General features: G+C 57.6%; 1 protein-coding gene across 1 annotated transcript; it reads right to left on the bottom strand.

Moving 5' to 3' along the window:
- Window positions 1-28,000, bottom strand: GFRA2 (GDNF family receptor alpha 2). The gene is made up of 9 exons (XM_076358979.1): window positions 27,751-28,000; window positions 22,064-22,378; window positions 18,330-18,413; window positions 13,521-13,869; window positions 2,890-2,999; window positions 2,666-2,806; window positions 2,409-2,584; window positions 1,413-1,466; window positions 1-1,198 (listed from the first exon to the last, which is right to left on the bottom strand). The coding sequence occupies exons 1-9, from the start codon at window positions 27,788-27,790 to the stop codon at window positions 1,070-1,072; spliced, it is 1,398 nt and encodes a 465-aa protein (XP_076215094.1). The 5' UTR covers window positions 27,791-28,000; the 3' UTR covers window positions 1-1,069.

Genomic DNA, 28,000 nt, shown 5'->3' with positions numbered 1-28,000 from the left:
TTTCGGTGCTGCTTCGTTCCTTGGTTCTTGGTTTATTGGTTTGTTTTTTTTCCATTATAGACATTATTAAAAAAAATAAACTTTACAATAATACATTTTAAAGTTGTTGTTGCCATTTGAGCATTTTTTTTAAAAATAAAGGAAAAAAGGAAATTAAAAAAGCCACACTGTAGATGTATATGATTATGTATATACATACATATATGTAGGTATAGGTGAACGGTATATACGTACACTATATATGTATATATAAAAGAAAGAAAACAGAGAGGAACATACAGAGGTTTCCGACCACCGATGGGTCGGATCCCATCCCAACCCAAATTCAACTGGACGAAGATTAAAAAAAAAAAAAAAGAAAAACCTCCCCCTCGAAGTGACAGATTGAAAACATCAGGACAACCTCACAACGTTTGAACAGGAGTTTCTTTTCTCTTCCATTTCAAAACTCTCGCCAACCATGGGAAAGAAAAAAAAATAAAACCCAAAACCCCCAATAACAATGTCGAGAGCTCGAGCGAGTCCCCTCAAACGATGCAGAAGAGCCTCCTGACGGCGAGTCCGTCCTCCGGGATGCTCCGATGCGGAAACCTCGCCGTCCCCACGGCCACCCCAGAGCACCCGGGCTGATGGATCCTGCAAATAACCTCTGCCAAAGCTCTGCTCAACGCTTATTTTCCCTCCCCAGTGCCACTCGCAGCTCTGGATCCCCTGCTGCAGGGCACGCGGGGGGGGTTCACCACGAGCTGTGGGCTCCTGCTTTAGAAAAGAAACCCAACGCACCATCAAAGACCGGGGGAAAAAAAAAAAAAAAAGGGAAAAATGAAAATCGGAAGAAAACCACCAAAGTTTCCCAGCGTGGTGAGGGTCCTCCTGCTGCCTGGCGTGCCCGGGCTCGGCATCCCCGGTGTTTCTGAGCGTTTCAGTCTCCGGCACGAGGCGGTCCTTCCCTTCCCCATCGCCGCAGCAGGAACCGAGGTGAGAGCGAGCGTGCCGGCAGGCGCTGCCAGCGCGCGCTCGTGCGCGCTCAAGCGTCCCCGTCCCGCCGGCCGCTGCCTTCCTCGCCCCTCTATAACGCCAGCTTCAGCAGGAGGATGGGCACAACGGGCAGGATCCGGCCCGCCCAGTGTCGGCTGCCGCCTGCCTTCTGGTCCACAAACGTCTTCTGGTCTGGCATGATGTCCGTGGTCAGCTGGGTCTGCGGGCGAGGGGAGAGCAGGGTTTCATCAGGGTCCTTTTGGGGGAAAATCATCCAACCTTGGAAAACACCTATTTTTGCCCTCCAGTCAGCGAAGCCAGCGATCCCCGGGACCGCGCTTGTCTGGCACATCCTTCCCGAGCCATCTGCAGTGGGAAAGAGCTCCCGGCCCCGGGACCCCCCCTCCCTGCACTCCCCCCTGCCCCAAACGTACCTCTGAGTAGCACAGACTCTGCTCTTTGGACTTGTTTAGCTTCGGTCCGTGCTCCTGGAGAGGAGAAAGGAGGAAGGCTTAGAGCAGGTATGTGCACCCAGGGCCGCTCCCGCCTGGGGTCGCACCCCAGGGTTTGGGCTCCCCCGATTCCCCCGGGAGCTGCAGAGCCGCCCTGCAAGGGCACGGGGCGATGCCTGCAGCCCTATGCACGGGGCATTGGAAATCGTGGCTGGCGTCGAAGCGTGAAGTCTCTCCGCGTGCTTCTCAAGCACCCAGGGCTGTCAGAAGAGCTTTGCGAAAGGAGAGAAGAAAGAAAAGGGGCTCATCCCTTCTCCCCGGGCAGCTCAGGCTCTTTGCTGGGCTCCTGCCTGAAGCATGAGAGAGTGCAAGCAACAGAACGCTGCAAGCACTCACGCAGATTCATCCCAGCCCCGGGTTCGCTGCCCCCCGTGCGCCCTGCCGCAAATGTTCCTGCCGAGGATGCTGCCTACGCTCCTGTGACACCCACCGGCCACGGTCCCCCTGTCCCGCTCCTCTCCCGGCAGCACCTTACCACCCACAAGCCCAGTGCAATGCAAGATAAAACATATTTTTCAGCTTTTCCCAAACCATGTGGAATTCAAGCTGTTTTCATCCCGAACGAGCCGGGGGCAGGAGAAGTTGCGCTCGGGGCAGCTATGCCAGCTCACCTTGCCCCGGGCACAGAGCCGTGCCAGGCAGGGGACGATGCCCCAAGCGAGGCAAGGGGATGGGCAGGGCACGGATCCCTCCCTTCCCCATACCAGACCCCCGGGCAGTGCCCTGACCCCCGTTTACCAGGGATGGCCGGATCCTGCCGGGCACCTGGGTACCAACACTGCATCCAGACCGAGATGCGTGCACTGAGCAGGACTTTTTTGCTGCCCACGGGCTGCAGCCGATCTCCTGGCTGACGGACCCACCGAGGGTCCAGACCGGTGTCCCCAGTTTGCAGCAGCAACCAGGCTCAGGTTCTACCTGGACGGAGGTGCAGGTGGTGATGACGCTCGTGTCGTACATGGTGTTGCTGTCGTTGACGTCATCCGGCAAGGCAGGGCTCTTCTCCGTCTTCGGTGGCAGGGTGACGGGGGGTGAGGGGTTCTTGGGGGAGATGTTCACGTCGGTGCCGTTGCCGAAGGCTTGGATGGCGTTTCCTGGGGCAGGAGACGTTTATGGGGGGCTGCACCCCGGCGGTGACGGGGCAGGGTGAGGAGGGGGACGGGGAAGCGCCTTACCGAGACAGGGGTTTTCCGTGAAGTCTCGGAGGAACTTCTCGCACTCCTCCTCCATGTTGCCGCTGCCTTTGCAGGAGCACCAGGGCGAGATGGTGATGCTGGTGGTGCTGGCATCAACATAGTTGGGCGTCATGTCGAAGCCTGCTCCCGGGCGAGGAGAAGGAAGAGGGATGAGGGGCCGCGGTGGGAGAGACCCTTCACCATCCCGCCCCCCCAGCACTCACCAATGAGCCCCGCGTAGGAGCCCAGGCACGCCTGGTAGTTGTCCCCGGGGCAGCTCGTCAGGGACTGGAAGGAGGCTTGGCAGTTGGTGTGGAAATCGGCCAGCCGGGACCTGGGTGCAAAGAGCAAGAGGGAGAGGGACGGGATTACACTGCTGCTCCCGGCACAGAACAACTCAGCAGCAAGGAGCAACGTTTTAAAAAAATAAAGGTGAGAAAAGAGGATAAACGGGATAGAGAGAGCTCTAAATGAGATCTAGACTCAGGAGGTGCAACTTTTTGTCTCGCCTCCGGTCGCCCCAGCCTGCCGGAGGGTCACGGGCAAGGGAGGGGTGCCTGCCTGCAGGTGGGTACCCCACTGGGGACGAGCCCCCGAGCGTGGGACCCTCGTTCCTCCATCCTTTACTGCTTCCCACCCCCCCAGCCCTTTCCAAGCGCTGCTCGACTGGCAGAGCACACCATAAACTTCACAACCTCATTTGGCCGCGCTGCTCCCGGCATCATTACACGACTGTAAAATTTCACTGCTTGTTTTTATCTCCCCTCTGAAATGTTAAAGCATAGAGTGCAATTAAAATGCCCGAGGTTGGGGGTTACATTTTCCTTTCTTCTTTTGCAGCTGGGAAGGGAAAAAACAAAAGGAAGCCTCGCAGAGACCCCGGGGGCCGAGATGCTCGTGCCCTGCCTGCCCTCCTGCCAGACTCGGCTCTGGGGGCAGAGCGAAGGCAGAAAGAGCAGAGATGGGGAGAACGGCAGCAGGACCAGGAGGAATAAAGGAGGGACAAGAGGAGCAGAGGAGCTGATTTCCACTCCTAACCCGATTACTGGCTTGGTTACCCCATCTCATCTTCTCTCACTGCTCGGTGTAATGCACAGAAAAAGCACAAGGAGCGATGGAAGCACAGCTATTTCCAGGTGCATCGGTAATCTGGCTCTGCTGACACAAACCCACGCTTTCCATGCGACGCTCTGGGGATTTTTCTTGGGATGATCCGAATCACCGAGGTAGAAGGATAAAGAAACGGGAAGGATGTAGAAGAGGATGGACAGATGGACCAGGTGGGCAGATGGATGGGGAGCAGTTTTCCAAATTGACTCAGTCATTAAATGAATAGACACGAGGCTGAATTGTGGCCCAGGCTGGGTTTCAATCACAGGGAGGAATTGCTGCGAAGCAGCCAAGTTGCTGACACTGTAGGTGAGACCTTGCATTTCACAACAGAAAATCTCCTCAGCTCTTTTTTTTTTGCACACTTCATATAGAAAGAAGAGGCATACATTATTTTCTTTAGCTTCCTTTTCCTTCCTTCTTAATTAAATGTCATCTTTGTCCAACCGGTGATTGAATCATCCAACAGTACCTGCCTAAAGCCATAAGAACTGATGAAAATAAAGGGTAGAAATTGTGTTATTTTTTTTTAAATAGGAATGATTTGTTTTCAGAAGGTTTTGATCAAATTAAGCGGAGGAACAAATGAAGCAGTGATTGAATGAAGTAGAAGGGATCTGCAGTGATACCTTACATCCATCCAGCACTTTTCATCACACCCGATCTCGAGTGCGCTAAGGGAGCGGGGGGGCAGGTACCACCGAAACACAGCCAGCGCCAGGGAGGAGCAGAGATGCTGCTGCTGAGCCCGCAGCCAGAAGACCACTGCAGTTTCATGGGCTACGCACTGGGGAAAGGACAGAAGAGGGAATAAAGCACAGCTGCTCGGGGCTGAACCAGAGCACTGGATGCTCCATGGAGGAATGCAGCGGTTTCCTGGAGACTTTTGCTGTTTCCAGCCATCCATGACTGGGGCTTTTTCCAGGTCACGGGGTTTCACAGCCACCGATCCCATGCACATGAGTCGGGGCAATCCCAAGCACAAATGCAGGCTGGGTGGAGAACGGATTGAGAGCAGCCCTGAGGAGAAGGACTTGGGGGTGTTGGTTGATGAGAAGCTCAACATGAGCCAGCAATGTGTGCTCGCAGCCCAGAAGGCCGACCGTATCCTGGGCTGCATCCAAAGCAGCGTGGCCAGCAGGTCGAGGGAGGGGATTCTGCCCCTCTGCTCTGGTGAGACCCACCCTGGAGCACTGTGTCCAGCCCTGAAGCCCTCAATACAAGAAGGACATGGACCTGTTGGAGCAGGTCCAGAGGAGGGCCACAAAAATGATCAGGGGGATGGAACACCTCTGCTGTGAGGAAAGGCTGAGAGAGTTGGGGTTGTTCAGCCTGGAGAGGAGAAGGCTTTGGGGAGACCTTATTGCAGCCTGTCAGTACTTAAAGGGGGCCTACAAGAAAGCTGGAGAGGGACTTTTTACAAGGGCACGTAGTGATAGGACAAGGGGTAACAGCTTTAAACTGAAAGAGGGTAGATTTAGATTAGATGTAAGGAAGAAACTCTTCACCAGGAGGGTAGTGAGGCACTGGAACAGGTTGCCCAGAGAAGTTGTAGATGCCCCATCCCTGGAATTGTTCAAGGCCACATCGGACGGGGCTTTGAGCAACCTGGTCTGGCGGAAGGTGTCCCTGCCCACGGCAGGGGGGTTGGAACTAAATGATCTTTAAGGTCCCTTCCAACCCAAACCATTCTATGATCCTGCATCCACTCCTGGGACTGATGCTCAGCTCTCAGCACACAGTCTCCCTTGCCGGAGCCGTGCACAAAGCCCAGCATGTGCAGAAAAGCTTTGCCAGGGGACTTTTGCAGTGCTCAGCCCTCCCTGCAGCCAAAACCAGCCTCGGGTCAAGGGATGTTGCTCCCCACTTGCAAGGTGGGAGCAGAGGGGAGAGCCCAGGGTGGGCGTTGCAGAGCAGAGAAGCTCCAACTCCGCTCCTTTCACACAATCCCCATCACAGGAAGGTATTGGACTCCCTCCTCCTCCCCTCTGTGGGAGATAAATAAAGTTTCCGACAGCATTTCCCCTCTCCTCAAATTAGAGGCGAAGGCACGTCAATTCTCTTAAAGAACTGTGGCAAGTTCATCACCGAGCGCCACGAAAATTTGTCACGCTGCTCCCTGGGGCCCTGCTCCTGGCTTGTAGCATCCTCTAAGGCAAATGTTATTCTTTTCATAATACATGACAAGCCAGCTGGTAATCTTTCCAGAATATCCAAGCCAGATGTCACTCTTTCCGTTGTATACAATGAGTTTGCAGTCACTGGATGAGACTCTAACTGCCAGGAATAAACCTTACTGGAACCGGGCCATAGCTTCTCAGATTTCTGCTTTTAAGTGCCCAGGCAAAAAAAGGAGAGGGAGCCAAGTCCATCTTAGCAGAAACAGGAGAAATTGGTGCCAAATTGCTGGCTGGCAGCTCGAGGCAGCAGGTGGGTCTGGCCAGTCTCTGCCTGCAAACGCCAGACCTGGGCTGGGGAGAGCTGGGCTGGCAGCTGGGTCAGGGATGAGGAAGGAGGACGACGGCGCGGGGAGCTGCAGGGCGCAGCCTCGGCCAGCACGTTATTTTCCTGAAAGGCCTCCAAGTCCAAAAAAAAAAAAAAAAAAGAATGAAAAAGGGATTAACAAAAATTAATTTTATATATATGCACATATATCATATCCCAAACCTGCTCCAAGTGCTGGGTTTCAAAGTTAGGGGCTTCCAAGCTGCTTCTCTTTGATGCATCTAGAAAATACATTTGATTTCTGGGTGAAGAGACCAGGACGATGCCAAGGGGAGGCAGCTCCAGGGATCCGGGGGCTTTAATACTTCTCTTTCTCCCTGCCCAACTCCAGACACCTCCTGGGGACCTGGGTCCCTGCAGTGCACATACACCCCTGGTGCATATATCCCCCGTTTAGGGGACTTTGGGCATCGCTGCAGGGACCATCCCATCAACTCCTGGCCGCTAACTTATGTCCTAGCCTTGTTACCGTGCAGGAATTCAGAAGCAGCTTGCCAGCTCCAGCAAGACACCCTCGCTCTGACATTAAAAGTTACAGCAGAGGATTTTTGATTGGGGTTTTTTTTCCCGTTTGTTGGTGCGTTGCAATTTTTTAAGCAGAAAAATCCCCAGAACAGATGCAAGGTGCCTAATTGGGTGCTAATTGTTCCCATCACCGCATGCCTATGAGGAGTCCAAGCCCGGCGCTGGTAATAACTCACCACCCATCAAAGCAAACAGTACCAGGCTCTTGAATATTTCATGCAGAAAATGTCCAAGATGCAGAGATTACTCAAGACGTGTTTTTCACAGGCAATTTACAGGGACCAAGGAAAAATGCCTTTAATAGACACGAGCGTCGAGAGGCGGCTCGGAAACGCGCCTCTCCCCCCCCCGCAGAGCGGTGGATGTTCAAGAAGCTGCGACAACATGCAAAAACTCAGCAAGACACGAAAAACCCGTGGGCCCGCTGGGCATCCTCCTCCCAACACTCGCTCTGCCTGCTCGTCCTGCTGGAGATGAATGCTTTCAAAGCCAGGAGATGCTGAGATTAAAAAAAAATTAGCCTCAAACACCAAGAAGAGCGGCCAGGTAATTCAAAGAGCCCTGGGGATGGGGATCAGCTAAAGAAATGAGGGAAGCTGGAGCAAAACTCCACTTTTCTGGATGACCCTCTACCAAAGCTAGTAAATAGTTCACGGGGGGGGGGGAAAAAGATCAATGGAAATACTTGTTTTATCCAGGAAAAGTTATCTGACACCTCTGGAGACTGGGGTCGCCTGTTCTGGTACGAGCCAGGAGGGTTTTATTCCTGCTTTTAGTGAAAACCATATCCCTGCGGTAGCATAGCATCTCTCTGTAGGATGAGGACTGGTCCCCCATCCTAAAGCTGCCCCTCGCCCAGAGAGATGGGGGCAGCAGGAGAGAGGCAAAAAGAGAATGAACCAGAGAGAAGCAAAGGAGAAATCCCCAAATTAGAGTAAGCAGAGCTAAGCCAGCAAGAGGCAAAAAAATAAATGAGGACAAACAGACAACAGACCAACTGCTAAGTTAGGAGCCGTTAATTAAGAAGTTTAGTTATCCATGTGTATTTTTAGGACACCGCATTTTGATTCATCACAGATAAGAGCAGTTGAAAGACTTTTTTTTTTTATCCTCTTGCCTATGCTCAAACCCTATCATTACCCGGTAAGAGAAGGGAAGAATTAAACGCACGCATCATTTGATTTTAATTGAAGGACTGTTCTATTTCATTGAACTGCTAACTAAGCCGAACAGGAGATTGTGTTTACATAAGCAAACCCTGAGTCAGTATAGACTTGCTGTCACATTAAGTCAATATTTATGAAGGCTCTCTATTTAATTATTCAGTGCGAATTGACTTATTATTGTGTTAAGAGCGCAGTTAGCCTTGAGCAAGGTGGCCGCGGAGCTGAGAGATCCCTTCCAGCTGCCTTTGTACACGCGTGCCCAGGGGAGAAGGTACCCGGGGGGTGTTGCCCCACTGGCCCCCTCCCTCTGTCCCCCCCATACCGGGGAGCCAAAGCCACCAACCTTTGCAGATTTGCTAATTTAAGGTCGGATTTGGGGGCTTCCCCCGGCAGGTTATTACAGCCCCGATTGCCCAGCCCTGGTGCAGCCACCCACCCTGGGGACCCATCAGCCGTGCCCTGTCCCCCTCCAGACACAAGCATTGCTCCTCTCCACCAGCTCCCAAAGCCGCTGTTAAATCCAGGAGCACTTCTCCCTCCTTCTTCTTCTTCTTCCCAGTCAGCTACGTGGACAGTCCAGCTGGACTTCTGAGCCGCTCTCATTACATGGCGTAATGAGAAAGTTGAGCTGCCGCTCTGCTGTTTATCAAGGAACCATCCATTATAGATGGCATTTTGTCTGTGCTAAACAAAGGGCGTGAAGACAAGGACGTGGGTTTAAAAAAAAAAAAGTGTTTTGTTCCCATATTTGGTGTTTAATCAATACCAAGCCAGCCTGGATCCGTTCCTTCCCTCGCACACACCCCGAGCCAAGCCTCCCTCGTGGGTCCTCGGGCGAGGAAGCAGGGCTTCCCCTCCCCGGGGTATCGCTCCCGAATTAGCACCCCAACCCCAGCCAAAGAGAGATGGTTTCTGCCGTGCAGAAATGCACCTCACCAATGCACGCAGACATGAGGGTCCTGCGAGGAGCTGGGCAGGATCCATCCCCTGCCCCAGCCACAAATACGCTGAAAAAGAGGAGAAAACTCAGGCAAATGAAACGTCACCCTGCTTTTGGATGCTGAGGAGCTACAGCCAGCGGAGGCTGGGAAATTCTTCAGCACCAGCATCACTGAAGCATATAAGACCAGATTATTTGTGTTCCTGACTTGCTGATGCAAGATGAAAAATACAGCAAACTGCAGCTGCTGAAATCAGCTCTTTTCTCCCCTTTCCTTCCCTCTCCCCTTAGCTGAGGTTAGTGTTTTGCAAAAGGTTTTTATATTCTGGGAGCTAAAACCTGTCCATTGCAATCAGACACAAAGCTCGGGGAGTTTGTCAGGCTCCTCCGTTGTGCGAGGAAAAGCTTCCCGGCACGAAAAGCTTCACAAATTGCAGCGATCTGAGCCTGATTGCTCCTGCTCTCACGGCCAGGAGCTGGGCGAAGGGGCTGGGGCATCTCACAGGGGATTTTTAGCAGCCTCACAGGTCAAGGCCATTTGAATTGCTTTGTCCAAAGCAAAGCCCAGGATTTCAGCCCAGAATAACCCACGTCCTGCACCCTGCTCCAGGGAAGGGAAGGGCACAGGTTGAGTGCTCGCCCTCGCCAGGACCTGAGCCCATGCAGAGGTGCACGGGAGCTCGGGGGCCGCATCCTGGCCCCTTCGTGTCCCCAGCCTCCCTGTGCAGTGCAGAATGGAGGGGCTGCACAGCACCCTCTTCCTAGCCGCGGGGACCCCCGGGTGATCGGGAGCCCACTCCATGCTGGGACGCTGCCCGCAGGTTAAAATACCCCAGCCCAAAGCATTCAGAAAACATCACCTTCCACCGGCGGTGACGGAGGAACTGGTGGCTTTTATCTCCCCAGCTTTTGCGACCACAGATGGGACAGGGGCTGGTGTTCAACGACCACTTCACCACCAGCCCTGAGCAGCTGGAAAGCAGCAGCAGAAAGCCATGGAAAAACTTCCAAAATGACTGTTTTCTATGCTGGACCATTAATTTGCCCTCTTCCCCAACTCCTCTGCTTCTTTCAGGAAGGAAGCAACGGGACCTCAGGGTGGGCTGCGTCCTGCAGGAGCAGCAGCCCCTACGAGGAGCATCCCCACGCACCCAGCTCAGCACTGACCGCGGCGAGATGGCAGCAAAAATCTCCCCGCAAAGTCCTATCCTGCTACCAAGGGCTTCGCCGTTCATTAGGCGTTCAGCCAGGAGGCTTAATTACGCTCGCAGCCCGCGCGGGAACATTATCTCATCTCCTGTCACCGCCGGGTTTCAGAGCAGCTTGCTGATCTGCTTCTGAGTTCAATGCCCTTGCCAGTCCCACATGCAGATAAGGAAGATGAGCATCAGTCCGCGACGGCAGCCCGATAAGCACAGGCATTGACGGGAAATCCTACGGCAGACCCCAGCCTTGCCTTGCCCGCAGGCAGGGCCTTGGGATGACGGGACACGGAGGGGTTTCATGCCCAGTTGCTCCTGGGTGGAGGCTGGTGGGTGCAGATGCTGCGGGAAGGAGGACAAAGCCTGCACGCTCTATTTATACACGTTCTCAGCATCTGGTGATGATCTTGGCAGCGGCTGCCTGCCAATGCTTTGTTATTTTTAAATGCAGAGTGCCTCGGAGAGGCAGGAGAGAGAGAGGAGAGGCCCCCCCAGCACCAGGCAGCCCTGCAGACCACCTTGTCCCTGCAAAACAAGCCCAGAGCCGCTCGGCAAAGGGGATGCCAAACAGCCAAACTCACCCAGCCTGCACACGGATGCAAACCCCCCCAGGCTTTTGCAGAAGAGCAGAGCAAGCTGCTCGCCCAGAGCAGGACCAGCAGCATCTCAAGGGGTCCTGGAGCCACGCACCAGTTTGTAGATCCCCACATTGGGTGCAGCCCTGTCTGCACAGGAGCTCCAAGCACCGAGCCTGCAGCAGGGACCTCTGCATCACCGCTGAATGAGACCCCCCTGCACCGAGCCAGATCCACCCCAAATACACGGCACCTCCACATTGGTTAAAACCCTCCGACGAAGTGCAAGCAGCAGCTGCTGGAGGAGTTTGCTTTACCCACACGGTGGCTAGACAGCCTAGGTTTGATTCAGCTCCTGAGCCTGGGCTTTCCAGGCTCGCTAGGCGCTCTCGGCCTGGAGCAGCTGGGAAACGCCAGGAACGCGCACGGAGGAGACGAGGCTGTGGGAGACGGGGTTCAGCTGGTGAGTAAGTCCATGCCCAACCTTCATTTGGGAAACTAGACCCACAGCAATGGGAGCTGTGACTCCCTGCCCCTGTTTGGGGCAGCGCTGGGGTAGATGGACTCACAGCCGTTGGATAGTCAGGCAGCTAGCGTCAAGCAGACAGGGCAGCAGGCTCTCAGACAAGTCTCTTGCTAACGATGGTTTTCCTTGACCAGCTCTCCTCCACATCCTTTCCCCGTGGGCCAGGGCACATGATGCCCATGTGTGCATCAGGCACAGCATGCAGGGCCATTCCTTCATCCCTGGTGAAGACGTGCCAGCAGGAGACCTCCAGACGGAGATGGAGGGGGAAAAACAGCAGCAAGGACCATAAAGTGCAGCCTGCATGGGTATGCCCGCTCCCAGGGCAAGCACAGTGCACATACAGCCCCTGCTAGAAGGCTCTGCCAGAACCATCTCCATCCCAAAAGCCAGGGAGAAAAAAGCCAGACCCTCTCTCACTTGCAAGGCAACATCAGTAGAGAAAAATTCTTATTTTCCCCCTGCCTCAGCTCAGGTGCCGGGCACAGCTCACCTCAGGTAGGTCACCGCTTCTAAACACTTTCGCAGCTGCAAACACAAGGAGGTGAAGTGAGCTGCTGGAGCATGTCAGCATCTCCGAGTGTCCCTGGGCACGGGCTTCCCGCTGGAGGCTCTTAACCCCTCTTGCACCCCAGTGCCACAGCCTGGTTAATGCAACCGCTTTTAATGGGGGGTTTGGAGCAAACCCGCCTGCCCGAGCCTCGGGAGCACTGCCGGAGCCCCCCCGGGGCAGAGCTGCGGGAGGGGAGTGGATGGGATGGGACCTTCTCTTGCAAGCCCAGATCCAAGGAGTGCATCCATGCACAGCCCTGCAACACCCCATCATGGGGAGAGAACAGCCGAGGTTAAGGCAAAACTGCAAACCAATGCCCAAAGCTGGATGCATAAATAAATGCTGGATTCGGGTGCTTTGAAGCAAAAGCCCCCGGCCAGGGCTGCCTCTCACCAGCCGGGCAGCATCCATGCTGCTGCCGGAAAAACGCATTTCCAATTCGGAGCAAACAGCCAAAGCAGCTGCCACACACTTCCCCCTTTGCTGCTTCATCTCTTTCTGGTGGAATTTCATTTCAGGCAGGAACGGGCTTGTAATTAATGCTCGGCAGTTCCGTGGCCTCTCTGGTCCCCCCAACGCGCTGCTAATGCAGGTTATCCCCCTCCGTGAGCAGATGCATCCGCAGCATTTAATGTCAGAGCAAGCATCAGGCCTGCTGACGGAGAGATACTACCATTAATTTGGCCGCGACTCAGCACAGCCCTGGTATCTTTTATTCATAGGCATTGGCTTATTGTATTACTTTTTGATAAAAAGCCACATTCTCACGTTTCAAACACATTTGCTTACAGCCAGAGGAGGACCTGAAGCTGTGTTATTCATTTATTTCGCCACCAGGCTCTGGGAAACTCCATCACCTTGATGGCAAAAAGACCCTCCTCCTTGTAGGAAACATATTCTTTATGAGGCTGATCCAGCCCCCGGAGGGTGACAGGAGGTTTTTTGCCGTATGAATAATGAGTTTCATAACGGAACAAAAGCCTGATCTCCCAACTTCACTCCGCCACGGGGAAAACAGCGGATTTCACCAGCCATGAAGTTTCGGCTGGGAATGCTGAAAGCACGCCGAGGGATTTTGCTGCTTGCAGGGCGTGGGTGCCGCCGCTGCCGCGGTGCCTTTTGCACCTTCATCCCCTCCACAGCTTGGGGAGACGGAGCAGTCCCAGGTGGGGAACAGAGCCAGCACGGCCCCCAGGGACTCAGCTCCACCGTTCACAGCAGAAAGGCAGCTCCGTCCCCGCTGCTCTGGTTCTGCCCCACGTCTCTACCCGACCTGAGCGCTGCCGGAGGGCACTGCCCCACTGCAGCTCCCGGGCCAAGCACAGGGAAAGGCAGAGCCGTGGTTTTGCACTGGGGGTTTTGGAGCAGATCAGAGCTTGGGGCGGGGGGCTCAGCTGGCAGCCCCCATGCTGGCAAACCACACGCAGCCCCACACAAACCCATGGATTCACCCCGCAGCAAGGGGGGACCAAACTTGAGGCCGCGCCTCAACCTCTCCATGAGCAGCCAAAAACCATTAACTCTGCCCCATTTTACGCGCAGAATACAGCTGTTACTGGAGGAGACCCAGCCAGCAAATGCCCCATGGCATCGGGAAGATGGAACCGATAAACTTGGAACAGGGTCATGTAACAAGAAAGCGCTGCAAACCCGGCCACGGTCCTGCACAAACCCCGCTCTACAGTCTGCGGGTCTCCCCCCGGCACCGGGAAGGGCTGGGAAAAGCCCGCGCAGAGCCCGGCGCAGCCCTTACCGGCAGAGGTGATCCGTCCGGCACGTGTTGCGCAGATCCAGGCAGTTGGGTTTCTCCTTGTCCTCGTAGGAGCAGGAGGGGACGATGGTTTGCCGCCGGCGCTCGGCGCAAGCCTGGTCCTTGCAGGAGCAGAAGAGGAGGCGGTAGGTGTACTCGCTGGGGACGCGGTCAAAGAACTGGCGCAGAGCCTTGTGGCATTTCCTCCGGCTGCAGTGCTCGGTGGCCGAGATCTCCTTGCTGCAGGTGGAGATGTAGCCCGAGCGCAGGCGCTTGCAGTTGTCATTCAGGTTGCAGGCTTTGGCCGCGTCGAGGCAGTGGTTGCTTTTGGAGTTGGTGGCGGGGTCCATTCCTGCCCGGAGAGCAAGAGGCAGAAGGGGTGAGCATGGCACTGAGGGATGGGGAGATGCCCTCAACCCAGGGAGATGCTACGGGGAAGGGGGCTGGCATTGGTGTCACCCCCTGGCATCTCCGGCACGGCCTGGCCCTGCCCTGCTGGCAGCGGCGAGGGGGCTGGATACACCACTGAGGTTTCCCCCCTTCATCCCCATCCCCCTGCACGATTTGGAGGTCCTCCTCCAGCATGGAAGGGGTCAATGCACACCGATTGCAGCGGGGGGAACCTGGTCAAACAGTCTTCAGTGCATAATTCATGCCATGAATTTGCAATATTTTGTTTCTTGTCAATTATTCAAAGAATAATTATTAATTACTCAGCCTGCTCCAAAGCAGAATAATCTGCTGAGCTGCACAGTGCCCCCCAGCCCCCACATCATCTCCTGGGGCTCCCCAAAACCAGGCCAGCCCCAGCCAGCCCCCCCACAGGGCTGAGCGCTGCCCAGGCAGGGACAATGGGGACAAGGCTGCCACCAGAGCTGGGCACCGGCCACCTGCCCCGCACCAGCCAGATCCTGCATCTGCCCCAGAAATCCCAGCCGTCAGCAAATAAATGGGGAGAGGACGGACAGAGCCAAACCTCCGCATGGGAACAAACGCTGAATTTTCTTTCTTTTCTTTTTTTTGTCAAAGTGATGGATCACCCTCAGCAGCCCAGGTGCTATTTTAGAAGCCACCTGACTGCACCAGCCATCTTGTCCCTCATTGCCTCCCCTCCGCAGCCCAGCCAAGTCCGTGGATTCCTCCGTTGTCTCCCGGCTTCCGCTGGCAAAGACAAATGACAGCATCAAGGAGGGTTTCCTAACAGACATATTTGTAGGGCCCTGCTAATTAGCAAATGGCAAGCAGCTGCCTGCGTGAGCATCACCCCCCTGCCTTCCTCTGCCTCCCCCAGCTGCCCACGGGGGCCGCCCTGCAGGCGAGCAGCGTTTTGGGGTGTCATTTGCAGCACGGGACCCGACTTTGCCTCATTTTCCCACGGTCTTATCCAACTCGGCGTGAGCCTCCGAGCCAGGAGCCGCCAGCACGGCACTGCCTGCGTTAACTGGCCCCAATTAAAAGGCGAAGCTGGAAGCCCCCCCCCGGTGCCGTCTCATGCAAACCCGACCCACATCCCGCTGCCCTTGGGGGACGTTTGCAGCTGCTGGGAGCTCGGTGCCACCGGTCCCGACCTGTGCCGTGACGACTGTGGCGTCCCCGCAGCCCCCTTCACCCAAGGCCAGCACCCCCCGGCTGGGCTGAGATGCCATGAGACCCCAGAGCCAGGGGGGTAAAGCTGCTCAGAGAGAGCCCTCGAAATGCCAAACGTGTCATCCCAGTGATGAACACCCCCCGTGGAGATCTACCAGGGACGGGGGAGTTTGATAAGACACATGTAAAGCGAATACTTCTTATGATACATGATTTATAAGTAGATCTGCCTTGAAAAATAGTGCAAGAGGCAAGAAGGTTGCCTGAGCTAAGAGAGATATTTTAGCTGACAGATGGTCAGAGCGTGAAGCGGTGCTGCGCTGAGGGGGGATCCTCCTCCCCGCTCCTCATGGAGCCCTGTTTGGAATAAAGCCGGGGAGAAAGGAGGTGAAGACAAGTCCTTCAGGGCTTTGCACCCTCCCCAAGGATGGGAGAGGGCAGAAATTGCCATTTCACAGCAAGAACCCCCCAGCCCGGGTGATGCTACAGGGTCCCTCCAGCCGAGGGCTGAGGATGGAGACAGCTCATGACACCGATGTCAGAGGAGCAGAAGGGGAAAAAGATGCTTGAAGAGGATGGGGGACACATGGCTCGCTCTTCTCCTTGGCCAGACCAGCTCCTGGTTTTGGGGGGATGCACCGAGCACCCTCTGCACCCGGGTGTGCTGGCGGCCATCCCGGCTCCGAGCCCTGCGAGCGGTTAACAGCCAGCGCGGCGGCTCTCCAGCACAAGCGTGGAAGCTGTGCAAAGTGCCGGCTTATTGTCTAATCCTCCGGAGCATCGCTCCTGCCCTGCCTGAGACCTGCAGGGACCCGGATGCATTTTAATAGAGCCGGTGCTTGAAAGCGCAGGGTTTCTGGGGAGCTCATTAATAAAGCACAAGCATGAAAATTTCATGAGGCGAGAAGGAAACGGGGGCCAAGGAGCCGGGGAGGGTACGCGCTGGGAGACCTGGTGCCACCAGCTGTCCCCTCGGCAGGCTCTGCCTGGCCTTTTGGTGCAGGACGGGGTCAGGGGCAGAGGAGGAGGAGGGCGATGGGGAAGGCAGTGCTGCTGCAAGCCCACTCCGTGCCGTGCAGCGCAGGCTGAGGCTGGGGGTCTGACGCCCACCCGCCTCTTGGGTGCTGCTGCCCCGTGTTGGTGCCCACGCGGGCAGAAACACAGCGTGGGGCTAGTTTCCCAACCGGAGCCTCTTCCTTCTTCCCTGCAGGCTGTGGTTTCCTCAGGGCAGGGCAGGCTCCGGCACCCCTTGGCACTGCAGAGCATCCTCACCGCCGGCCCGGGATGCTCTGCTCCATGGGGGGGTCCGGGAGCGCAAAGCCCCATGCACGGGGCGGGCTGCGGTGCTCGCTCGAGGTGCTCGCTCGCGATGCTCGCTCGTGGTGCCGCCAGCCACCCCAGCCCCGGCAGGCTGCCCATGGAGGGCACGAGCAAACAGAGCGCGGCAGCGTGCATCGCCGCTCTCCTCGCTTACACAGCCCCTTCTTTCTAGAAGGGCAAGGCAATCTCTCCGCTATCCCCACAGGCAATTAGCAGCGCTCTGCCTCAGCCTTGTTATCGAGAAACAACACTAACCACTAACAGCTCATTTGCTTCAGTTGCTTGGGCTCCGGGTCAGGGCTGGGGGTCCCGGGGGGCAGCCGCTTGCCGCTCCCACCACTCCAGCCCCACGCGAGAGGGACAGAGAAGGAGTGGAAGAAGCATCAAGGCCACTCCGATGGCCACGGCACATCTCTGGAGCATGACAGCAGCCAATTCCCACTTCTCCCAGCCCCAAAATTGCCAGACAGACTTCCTTCTCCTCTTGCTTTGCTTTTATGAATAAATCAGCCCATGAGCGTTTAATCCCCCACTCCAGACACTTTGCTTTTCATACTTTCCAGCAGCTAAAATATTTCCTTGACGCTAATGTAATCCAAAAAGGCGTGCGGGAGACGGGAGGGGGTGGCATCGTCATCCTGAACCGGTGCTAAGCTCGCCGGAGGGAGCCTGGCAAATTTGCTTCGGGAGCTAAAATCCATCAGGTGACAGCAGCGAGGGGATGTGGCATCACAGCCCTCCTCCGAGGCGTCCCCAAGCGAGCCAGGGTGGTTGTGGGCAGGGCTGCGCAGCCCAGGGGGGCACGGCATCGCTGCAGGGTCACCGGGGTGCCACCACCCTCTGCCCATGTGCACCCTGCAAAGTCTGGGGATGCAGGGACCCCCAAAACCCCACGGTGGTGGGAGGCTCTTGGGGAAAGGGTTAAGAGGAGGAAGAGCAAGGAGAAGCCAAGGCATTGCGTGACCTAATTTGAAAGGGGGGGGGGGATGGCAGCACGGAGGGTTGTCATGGAAATAGATGGCAAAAAAAGTTCCTGAGGATGATGGTGGAGTTTGGATTCCCGAGAGGAGGACATGGAGGCAGAGAGATGCTCCGAAGGGCTCGGCATCCTTCTCCCAGCAGCATCCCGTAGCTTGGCTTGAGGCCGGCTGCCCCGGGGAGGGACAGCAAACAGAGTCCCCCCCAGCTTCCCCGCAGATGGGGCGTCCTGCCGGTCCCAAGTCTTCCAGAAGACAAAATGCTTTACATTGAGCGATGGATGGGCAGCGGGAGGGCCTGGTCCCTCCTGGAGCCCGGGCTGTGCCTGTGCCTCCCCCTCCTCCCCTGCTTAATGCCGTGACGCTCGGCTGCACGAGGGGACACGTCCACAAGACAAACGAGGGGATTACCGGCTCTCCAGCCCACCTCAGCTATTTGATATAAGCCCACGGTTGGAGGCAGCTGAGTCCAAAAGGTAAAAACCTAAGTCACAGCCTGGGGGGAAATAGGAAGCCCGAGGAGGGGGCTGCTGCCTGTGGCTCTGCCATCACTGCCGGGCAGGGGCTCACCCGCTCCCAGCACGTCTGATCCCACCGGGAAGGTTTGAAACAGAGAGGATCTGTCCCAAAGTGCATCAAACCCCAGCAGCACTCGGGAACCAGCCCCTACATCACTCCCTTCTGTCAGGCACCGGCATCCCGGCCAGCTGCAGGGGGACACGTGTCACCCCCGGGGGATGCTCAAGGCATCAGGTCCGGGGTGACGGGGAGAAGAGACGGGCAGGAGAGCGGCCATAGGAGCTGGAGGAGCAAAGGACCAAACCACGGGGGAAGGAGTTGCAGGTTTTCCTTGCCAGGGAGCTCGGTAGCAGGTCTATGTTCACGCGCAAAAGAAGATAAAACAGCGGAAGCATGTTGCTTTTATTACCTGAGAAAATTGAAGCAAGTCTGAATATATCTGAGAGACGAGAGGTGACCGGCTCATAGGGGGAAGCTTCGTAAAATTCTTCTCCTAGAGTAGGAGGGAAGAAAGAGAAGGGGGAGAAAAAGCAAATTAAAAACCACAGCGAATAACCTCAGCCACCACTGAGGCTATGGCCGGGCGCGGGCACCCCCCAGCGTGGCAATCTGCAATTTGGGAAGGGAAAACCAAAAAGCGTTTAAAGCACTGCCCTGCAACAAAAGGAAAAGCCCATTTTGGACCAGCTCGGCTTAATTCTTGCTGGCTGGGAACTTGTGGCTGGGCGGGCAGGTCTGCGCTGCTGCCTGCAGCTGCCTGACGGCTGGGTCCTGCTGCAAGCTCAGGTTTGGCAGCGGCTGCGTTCAAACTGACCTCAAGAGTTGAGGGAATTTAGATTTGAAAGCTCCGTGTTTCATGACTACGTCCACAGAGGCTGGGCCAGCTGCAAGCTGAAAGTTTTGGGGTCTATACTCAACACTGGATTGTTTTATTGTTGTTGCAAAAAAAAGCATTTGCCTAAAAAAACACTGTAAAGATTGTTTTCCACTCTGCTCTGCCTCTGATGCACCTTGGGAAAATGGAAATATTTCAGTGGGGGGATACAGACCCGACCGGAGAGCCTCATCGTTTGAGCACCAGAGCATCCCCACCACTGACCCACCCACGCTGCACTCCAGGGGCTCATCCATCGCAATCCGCACTTTCCGGAGGGAACCTGAGCACGGTCCATCTGTCCCCAGGCTGGGAGCAAACCCCCTCTCTCCCATCTTTGATTTCAGTGCAAACCCACGTGCTTTTGCTGCCTGCCCCTCGTGTAACTCCAGAAAAGGCTGATTTCAGGAGAGCCGGCCACGGCTCTCAGGAGAGGAAACACCCTCCTCAAACCCCAGCAGCCACAGGAAAAAAAAAAATAATAAAAAATTAAAAAAAAAATCAATGGCTGGACTTCGAAAGCCCCAGTCAGAGGCTGACCAGCGGCCCGGAGCATCGATCTCTGCTGTGCCCGGCAGCCCTTTCGGCAGGATCCCTGCCCGCTCTGGGTGCCCTCGCTGCGGGTGAGCCTGGTCTGCCCCGGGGACGGGCCCCGGCAGCCCGGACCGCTCCAGCCCACGCGTGCTCTACCGAGTTATTATTAGCCCAAGGCGGCAGCATTTATCCTGTGTAATTAAGGAGCCACTTGAAACCCTGTGCTGGAAAACAATCTCATTAAGAGGCAGGGAGCAATGCGGGAGGGCTTGCTCCAAGCCCAGCAGCTCCTCAGCGCCGTTCCTTGGAAATTTGGGGGGGGCAGAGCTGGGTGGCTGGCCAGGGAGACCCCGGTGGGATGCCAGGTTGGGCTGTCTCCAGCGCCTGTGGGTTTTCAGCCCATCACCCTGCGCCTGGCCTTGCCACCGCCCTGAGGGCGATGCTGGGTGATGCTACATGGGTGCAACAGCCCCCGCCGGGGCCAAGGGTGGCTCCTGCTGCTGCTGCTGGTCATGGGAAAAGAAACACACTCCGGGCAGCCTGCAGAGTCCTCCTGCTTCAGGCCAACCCCTTTGCCTCGACAGGTTTCCTAATGCTCCGATGACAAATAGTACCTTTATTAAAGTGCATTTAGGAAACACTGTAACCTCACGGTATATTGCTTTGCCAATGCAATAAATAATTAAATACTAGCTGAATCCTGCTGCTTGCTAGGAAAATTACTGAGCATTAAAAGGGCAGCGGACTTTTCTTGAGCTTACTGAGACACAATTAACCTCCAGGAATGAGGCTGGAGTGAAAGCAGTCCTCCTTAATGGCACGGACAGGTTAGCTCCCACAGCCGAGGGGCTGGACGGGAGGCCACCGGGCACAGCATCTTTGCTAAAAGGCAGAAGATCAGGGTCTACCTTGGGCTCCTCATTGCTTTTACACTCACTGGTTTATGCACGTTAAAGCTATGAGCTGCTGGATCTCCCCAAAGCTTCTACCTCTCCTTAAGACTTGGTATAATCACTTCTCTTCCCACCTCCTCCTCCTCCAGGTACAGGTCCTGGAGTACGCATCAAGCAGTAAAGCATCCTTCATTCATGTTTGCAAAGCCCTCTGAAATCGCTGAATGAAGGCTGCTAATGAGGGGTAGAAAACAATGAAGCAGTAATGCCTGCTCTGGGCTGGGTTTCGGGCTCACTAGTCCCTGTGCTGACCCAGATTTGAAGGCAATTTCACCCGGGGTGCTGCATGCTTGGGTACAGCTCCCCACATCCTCGCCGCTGCCACCAAAGCCCCCCCAGCACCACCTCCACCTCCTCTGGCTTCAATCCCAGCTCAGGAGGGAGGTCAGAGACCTCCGCCCGCTGCGGGAACGTGGCTGCCAGGGACGGAGGCTCCTCCGCAGGCTCTATCAAATGAACCCCTTTAGCTCAAGCTGCTGAAGGAGGTGGCTTTCAGCCAAGGTAATGAAACAGCAGAGGAACAGGGATTTTTACAGGCCCAAATCATTGGTGGAAGCGGGGCCAAGCCGCCGACACACTTTGTGCCGCGGGTGGCCGAGGGCCCGTCTGCTCACAAGCTGCCACCGGCCAGGCGGGCACGTGCCCTTGCAAGGACTGTGCCGCGACTCAGGGGCTCTGGTACAGGCGGTTTTGCACGAGCTGAAGCTGGATTTAAGAGCTTCCATGTGCAGAGCCAGTCGTAAGCCCATTAAAGGGATCTATACTGTTAAACTGATGCTGGCTCTGCTCCTCTCCAGTCTGGGGCCAGCCGGGCGCTGGCAGAGCTGCGCAGTGGTGGCAGGTGGGGGTAGAGCCCACAGGACAGCAAAGCAAACCCCACCAGCACCGGCACCAGCCCCAGCCCCAGCTGAGCCCCTCACAGTTGGTTCCTTCCTCTGAGCCCAGTAAAGTGCCCCTCTGCAGCCCTGGACCAGCAGCACGAGCCCCGGGGGCAGCCCCAGCCCCGGTGATGCCCCTGCGGAGGGGTGAGGGGCAGTGGGTGAAGCCCGCTGCCTCCCCCTGCCTTCAGGCAGTAGATAATCCTGCCTTCAATGAACAAACCAGCCCTGGGCTAGCAAAATCCAATTTCAATTACCGCACTGCTCCAACCTCTGATTTACTCCTTCACCAGGCTGCAATTACAGCAGGCTCTGGTGCATCACCTCTCCACAAGGCGAGACCCCAGTGAGCCCTCCCTGCTGTTCCCCAGCCCACAAACCCCGCTGCAGCAAAGGCTAATGGAGGGCTGGGGGGTCCGAGGAGGCAGTGACAACCTCTGCACCCCAGAGGGATCCCTACAGGACCCACAGCCGGTACTGAGGTGCAAAGCCGTGCCCCAGCCTTGCTTCCATCTGCACCCTACGGCCACATCTCCTCCTCTGGGGCAGGCAGGAGGGAGGGAGCCCAGCTGGAGAGGAGCCCTGCCCCGGCTTGCAGGTGCCTGGACGCCTGGGCGCAACAGTTCTGCCATGATAGCGATCAGCTCTTGCTGCAAACGCAGCCCCCAGCCCCGCGCCCACGTTGGGCAGCCCAGCTCTCAGCCCGGCCCCCATCGGCATCCTCCAAGAAACGGGGGACCGTCTGCCTTGCCTGGGGTGCCCGTGCAGCCCAGGGCACTGCTCAACCCATTTTTACTAGAGCAGCGAGGTGCCCTCGGAGCTTCCCAACCTCGAGGTGGGTCAGGACCACCTCTCCTCCAGCACCCTCCACCCCACTGCAACCCCACAGAGCCCTGCCCCGTACCTTCGGTCAGCCCGAGATGTATACTCCAGTAGATCTGAAGGCACTGAAGCTCCTTCTTCATCCCTCGCTTGCAACGGCAGTCGTAGAGGGGGCTCTCCTGCAGCACCTCCAGGGCTGCCTGGCATTCCTTGTTGGCCAGCATGGTGTTCCTGTCTCGGCCGGCCAGGCACTGCCGCAGCGTGCGGTACCGGGAGCTGCAGCTGGGCTCTGCCGCGCACAGCTCGTTGGCTCGCACGCAGTCCACGGGCACCCGCCAGCCATGGGGGTCCTGCCCCGGTGGGGACGGGGGGCCAGCCAGCGAGCGGAGGATCTCATCTGGGCGAGGGGCGGGGGAAGGAGAGATGAGGGCAGAGAGAGGTGAGGGAGGGCGACCAGGTGGGGTGAACCCCTTGCACTCCCTCCCCGGGACCCCACACATCAGCCCCTGCCCCAGCCACGGTCCCCGACTGATCCCCGGCGTTAGAGCCACCTTTGGGCTCTAGAGAGGGACAGCATCCTTCCATCGTGCCTAAAACAAGCCTGGATGTGTCCCCAGCCATAACCCCGCCGGGGGCTGTTAAATACGACTAAATTCAGCCAGTGGCCTGAAAAAGCAAGCAGGATGTCACAGGGCACCCCAGCAGCGGTGACGTGCCCCAAGGCGTGGGGTGGGGAAGGTGGAGGGTTAACCCAATGCCTCCGCTCCCGGAGCCGCGGGACTCTGTTTCTTATTAGAACCAAACAGGCAAATAAACAAACACAGCATGTTTCCAGCCCCTGTGCTTGGGGACACCAACCTCCACACATGACCTCTCAAGAGTCAAGGGAAGCAGAAAGCCCATCCAAACTCACTGCGCACGTTGCTGTTTGGTTTTTATTTTGCAGCTCATCGTTTTCAGGCCCGCCACGGGATTTTTAGGGCATCTGACTCACGGGTTTTTGAGCACTCGGGCTTGGCAGGGCTGCAGAACGGCTGCAGCTCGGTACAAACTCTTCCCCCCGGGGATGGCCTCCGTGCTAGCTGCCCCTCGGGGTGGCAACCATCCAGCTCACCTGGCTCCTGCCCGTGCACGGCCACTGCCTGCTCCTCGGACCCTGCCTTGGCAAGCCCTCCCCTTCCCGCCCGGCACTCCCTCAGCTCTCACGCTATTTCTACCATTTTATCATTTTCTTTTGCTTTTTGAAATAAATTCTTGCCAAGTCAATCCCAGGCAAGGCCACTGGCCCATCCCATCACGGGTGCATGGGGAAGGGGCACAGGCTGCGCTGGCGCGGCTGGTCCCCCCACTCCTGCACCAGCCAAGCGATGGGGACGGGGTGGGCAGGACCCCCTGCCACTCCTGACTCCCCCATCCGCCAGCTTGTAACCGCAGGCAGGGAAAGCCCTGAAGCAGGCAAAGACAGGCACGACGGGACCTGGAGGGCATCCTCAGCCGCCCCGGAGGGTGATGCACGGGGACACCCCACTTCGTGCAATGCCCACACCCATCGCTGCCCCTGCGCCCTGGGGAGCAGCTTCCCCTTCCCCTTGCTGCCACATGCAAGGCACCAGACGGGCACAGCCATCCTCAGCCTCCAGCTCCCAGCCCCTTCCCAACCCGCGGCCGCTCGGCCGGCTATGGCAGGGGGACAGTGACACCTACAGGCATGTGACAAGGGCCACCCGTGTCCCCCCCACCCGCCAGGACGCACAGGCAGCTCCCAAGCTCGGCGGGCACTCAGCCCCAGCAGCGGCTCCCCCACGCAGGCAGCTGCCTGCAGGCAGGGCTCGTCTTCTGCCAGCACCCTGGGACGGACACCCATGCCCTGCCTCCTGCGTGCCACGGGAGCAAGCGGCCACGGGAGCAGGCGGCCATGCACGCCTCTGCCCACCTCGCCAAGTCGGGACATGCTCCTCGGGCCACGGGGAGAGGAGAGGGGATGCTCGGGGCTCAGGTGGCTCTTCAGGAGGGACGGGGCAATGCCAGGGGGTGAACGAGCAGGACGGGCAGCAGCCCCGGGTGGAAACACCTCCACTGCCTGCGGTCAGGCCAAGGAACAGATCCCATCCTCCTGGTCTTCAGCCGATGCCCCCGAACAAACACCGTTGGGTTCAGAGAGGTCTGGGTGTCTGGGTAACTAGGAGCAGGTGCAGAACCCCTACACCCACATTACATCCAATTTTGGGTGGCAGATGTCCCTTGGGAAGGCCCTCCTCGGCCTTTCAGGATTATATTCCACATGGGAGGCAGGCAGGCAGGATCCACAAGCGGTGGAGGCACACAGCCTGGACTGGTGGAGGAGAAACAGGCATCCCCAAACGCTCCTCAGGGCAGAAATGCCAGCTCTTTGCCATGAGATGGATGATGCTTTGGCACTTTGAGTAGAAAGGGGCAAGCTCTGCACCTTTACACGCTGGGAAACCCCAGCCCGAGGCACCCAGTGCAGCAGCTGGGACAACCTGCTCCTGCTGCAGCCGTCAGCCCCATGCCAGTTGGCTCCCAGGCATCGAGAGCCATCCCACAGCTCCACCATGTGCCATTCCTCCTCCGCCGCCCTCGCCCAGCCCAGCTGCAGATCCGTCTGGTGCTCGCCCCGAGCCCTCTGCCCTGAGCAAGCCCAGGTCTCAGCTCCAATTCGGTCTTCTCCAGCCGATGCCATGAAGCCTCTTCCCGAAGCACCGCCCGAAGCCTCCGCTCCAGCTGCGATCCCATCTCTCGGCTGGCTCCATGGGCCTCCCAGGCAGGGACCGGAGGTGCTGGCAGGCAGGCAGGGAAGGGAGACAACCTTGCCCTGATGCAAAAAGCGCTGGACCACAGGGAGCATCTTTGCGAGGGGCCCCAGCACCCTCGGTGGCACACCCCAGTGCTGGGGTGGGCACTCGCTCATGCCGGGATGGGAAACCCAACAGTAAATCCACCCACTGGGGAGCTGGCAGGGATGCGTGGCGGCGAGCTGGCCCCGGCCTCCTGTCTTTTGCCACCTTGCTTCCACGGCCTCGCAGAGAGCAGGGTGCTGCATGCCCCCTCAGCAGCCCCGGGAGGGTGCCTGCAGCATCCCACACCACATCCAAGCCAGGAGAGCCAGCAGACCCCTGAGCACGGCACAAAGCCATCCTGCTGGAGGAGGAAGGGCAGAAGCAGCCCTTCCCCAGGGTTCACAGCCCGCACAGGACAGCTTGGTCCCCCCAAATCCAGCAGCACGCTCAGCCCTGGCTGCCGGGTCGGTGGTTTTTCCTGCAGCCCTCCTCTCCTCCCGGCTCGTGGCGCTGCCAAGCCAGGTAGAGCTCCGCAGACCCCCACAGAGATGTAAGGTGGGGAGTTTGGATGGAGGGGCAGGCTGAGGGGTTTTTTTCCTACCCAAAAAAAAATGCCTCACAGACGCACACTCGCTAAACTCATATCAATAAAACATCTGCAGAGAATTTAAACCTAATCCTCAGCAGTCTCCGGGGTGTCGGAGCACAGCAAGGATTTGCAGGCAGATGCACAAGCCTCCGACAGTCAGCCAGCAAACAACGCGATGGCCCGCTTTCCTCTCGCTCCCACAGCTTCCCCGAGCAGCATCAAGCTGTGTTGCCTCTTTTCTAGCTGTAATACATGTTTCCTTTTACCGGTCCTGCCAGAGACCTTTGGACACAGGCAGCTTTAGAGGTAAATATTTATCCCCACAACTCAACTCAAAAAAAAAAAAAATTGCTCAGGAACGTACAGCCTCCCAGCCCGGCGGCTGTGGCAGCGATCGCTTTATCCCAAGCAAAGGGCTTTTTTAGCTCATCAGAAAGAAGAGCCCAGATGTGAAGAGCTGGGCTTCCTCCACGCCGGGCCCCGCTCTCCCGGGCTCCTCGCCACGAGGCCACGTCGTGGGGAGCTACTTTGGAAAGCAGCAGGATGAGGTCCCCTGGGCACCCCATCCCTAATGCTCAGTCTGGGGGTACGGCTTCCCGGTGATGACTGCTCGGGGTGTTGCAGCTCCTCTGGCTGGGGGGGGACAGCCTCCCCACCCGGCCTCCCCCCCTGCGCCCATGAAACCTTTGGGGCACCCAGGAAAGGGGGCAGATGGTCTTGTTTTCATGCAACCTCCCCCACGAGGGCAAATGGATCACGGTTTGGATGCCTTAGGTGGGGCATCCTGGAGGTCCCTGTCCTCCTGAATCTCGCTCGTGAGACGTCCAGCAGCGAGTCAGACATGCGTACAAACGGCCAGCGGCCAGCTGCCCCCCAGCCAGCGCTGGAGAGCCCTTCCTCTCCCCTGCCCAGATGTCTTCCCACTTGTGTCCCCCACCTTGCCCTCAGAGCATCCCTCCTTGCTCTCTCTGGCTCAGACGGCAGGGCACGTGCCCCCCTGCCCTGACACTCCCCGGCACGCTCTGCCGCTGGCAGGTCATGGGGAAATGCACCCCCAAATCGGCGCTCAGCCCCCAACTGCTCAGGCCTGTGTCCCGCCCCACACAAAGGCAGGTGAGGCACCAGCTTCCCCCCCCCCCCCCGCCGGCACGGCACCCCTTCCCCTCACCAGCCGGGGATTGCGCTGGGGAGCAGGGGAGAGGAAGAGCCTGTCACCCCCATTTCCAGGGAGCAGAGCGCTCCCCAGGGCTGCCGAGCACCCCGCGCACGGCGGTCCCTCTCTGCCTGCATCCCCAGCCCCGCACGGCGGGATGCTCTGGAGGAAGGTTCGCTCTGCCAACCTTCAAGTCTCCCTCAGCACCTCCCCGTCCCTTCTCCCTCTCCTCACAGGCAGGGTGACGCTCCTCCAGCCCAGGCGAGCTCAGCAGAGTTTTTCCGGGCGCTCGCTGCTGCAGTGTGCTGGGGATCACACACGCACAGGCACCCGTGGAGAGGCAGCGGGGTGCGGGCGCTGCCGTAACGGCATCTGGAGCACGACACGGCACACGACCGAGTCACGGTCCTGTGTGCACCCAGCCTCGCAGGAGGAAAAAAACGGACCTTTCTCATTTGCTTCCTTTTCACCCCAGACCCACCACCATCTCTGACTTCTCCCCCTTTTCGGCTGCACCTTCCCCGTCTCTGTAGGAGGCTGCCCTAGAAACGCTAAGCTTTCTTCCTGGCCGAGACAGGGCTCCTAAATAACACACATGAGCTAAAGCAACACGCACGAATTGCAACAGAGGGGACAGCAATTCCCCACGCACACACACATGCAATTAACTCAACTTTCCGAACCGATTCTCCATGCCGAGTTCCCAGGCGCTAGCAGGAACGGCGGGGGGGGGGGGGGGGGGGGGGCAGCCACGGCAGCAGCGGCTGGAGGGCGCTGGGAGACGCGGGTGGGAGGGAGAGAGGGGTAGATATCCTCCGAAATGCAAATCCACATAGGCTGACAGGGGGAGAGGGGATCAAAGACGAACAGGGCTTCGCTGCCGCACGCCGATCGCCGATCCCGCCCGCTCCCTTGGATCGCGATCGCGGCCGTGCGATGCCAGCGGCGGGGGCTGCCCCGAAGGGGCGGTTGGGGTTGTCCGTCCCCCCCCCCCGTTTTAAGTTTGATAGACAATAGGAAAATAAAGTTGCCCCTAGTTAAAATCCTCGTCCCTCTCCTGATGCAGACCGAGACCCGAGCAGTGCCCATCTCGGAGGAGCGCCGGTCCCTCTCTCCAGCCCCCGCAGCCCCTCGCCGCCCAGGGGAAGGACACGCCACCTCTGCCATCCTGCCCGGCCAGGCGACAGCAGCCCTCCCGGCCTGCGGGCATCCCCGCCGGGGCCACTCACCTACGAAGAGGACGATGCAGAAGGCGTTTGCCAAGATCATGTTAGTAAATCCACGCGTTCCTCCACGTGTGCAAAAATTAAAAAAAAAAAAAAAAAAAAAAAGGAGGGGAAGAAAAAAGAAATAATAATAATTCCCAAGGCGGCCAGGTAGATCCCAAATCCCGGCGAGGACGGTGGGCTGCAAAAGAGGCGGGGGGGGGTGGTGGTGGTGGTGGTGGTGTGCGCTCCGCCCGGCGCGGAGCCGGGGCCC

The sequence above is a fragment of the Aptenodytes patagonicus genome, chromosome 24, assembly GCF_965638725.1.
Source record: "Aptenodytes patagonicus chromosome 24, bAptPat1.pri.cur, whole genome shotgun sequence".
Classification (NCBI taxonomy): Eukaryota; Metazoa; Chordata; class Aves; order Sphenisciformes; family Spheniscidae; genus Aptenodytes; species Aptenodytes patagonicus.
This window is presented reverse-complemented; position numbering and strand designations above follow the sequence as displayed.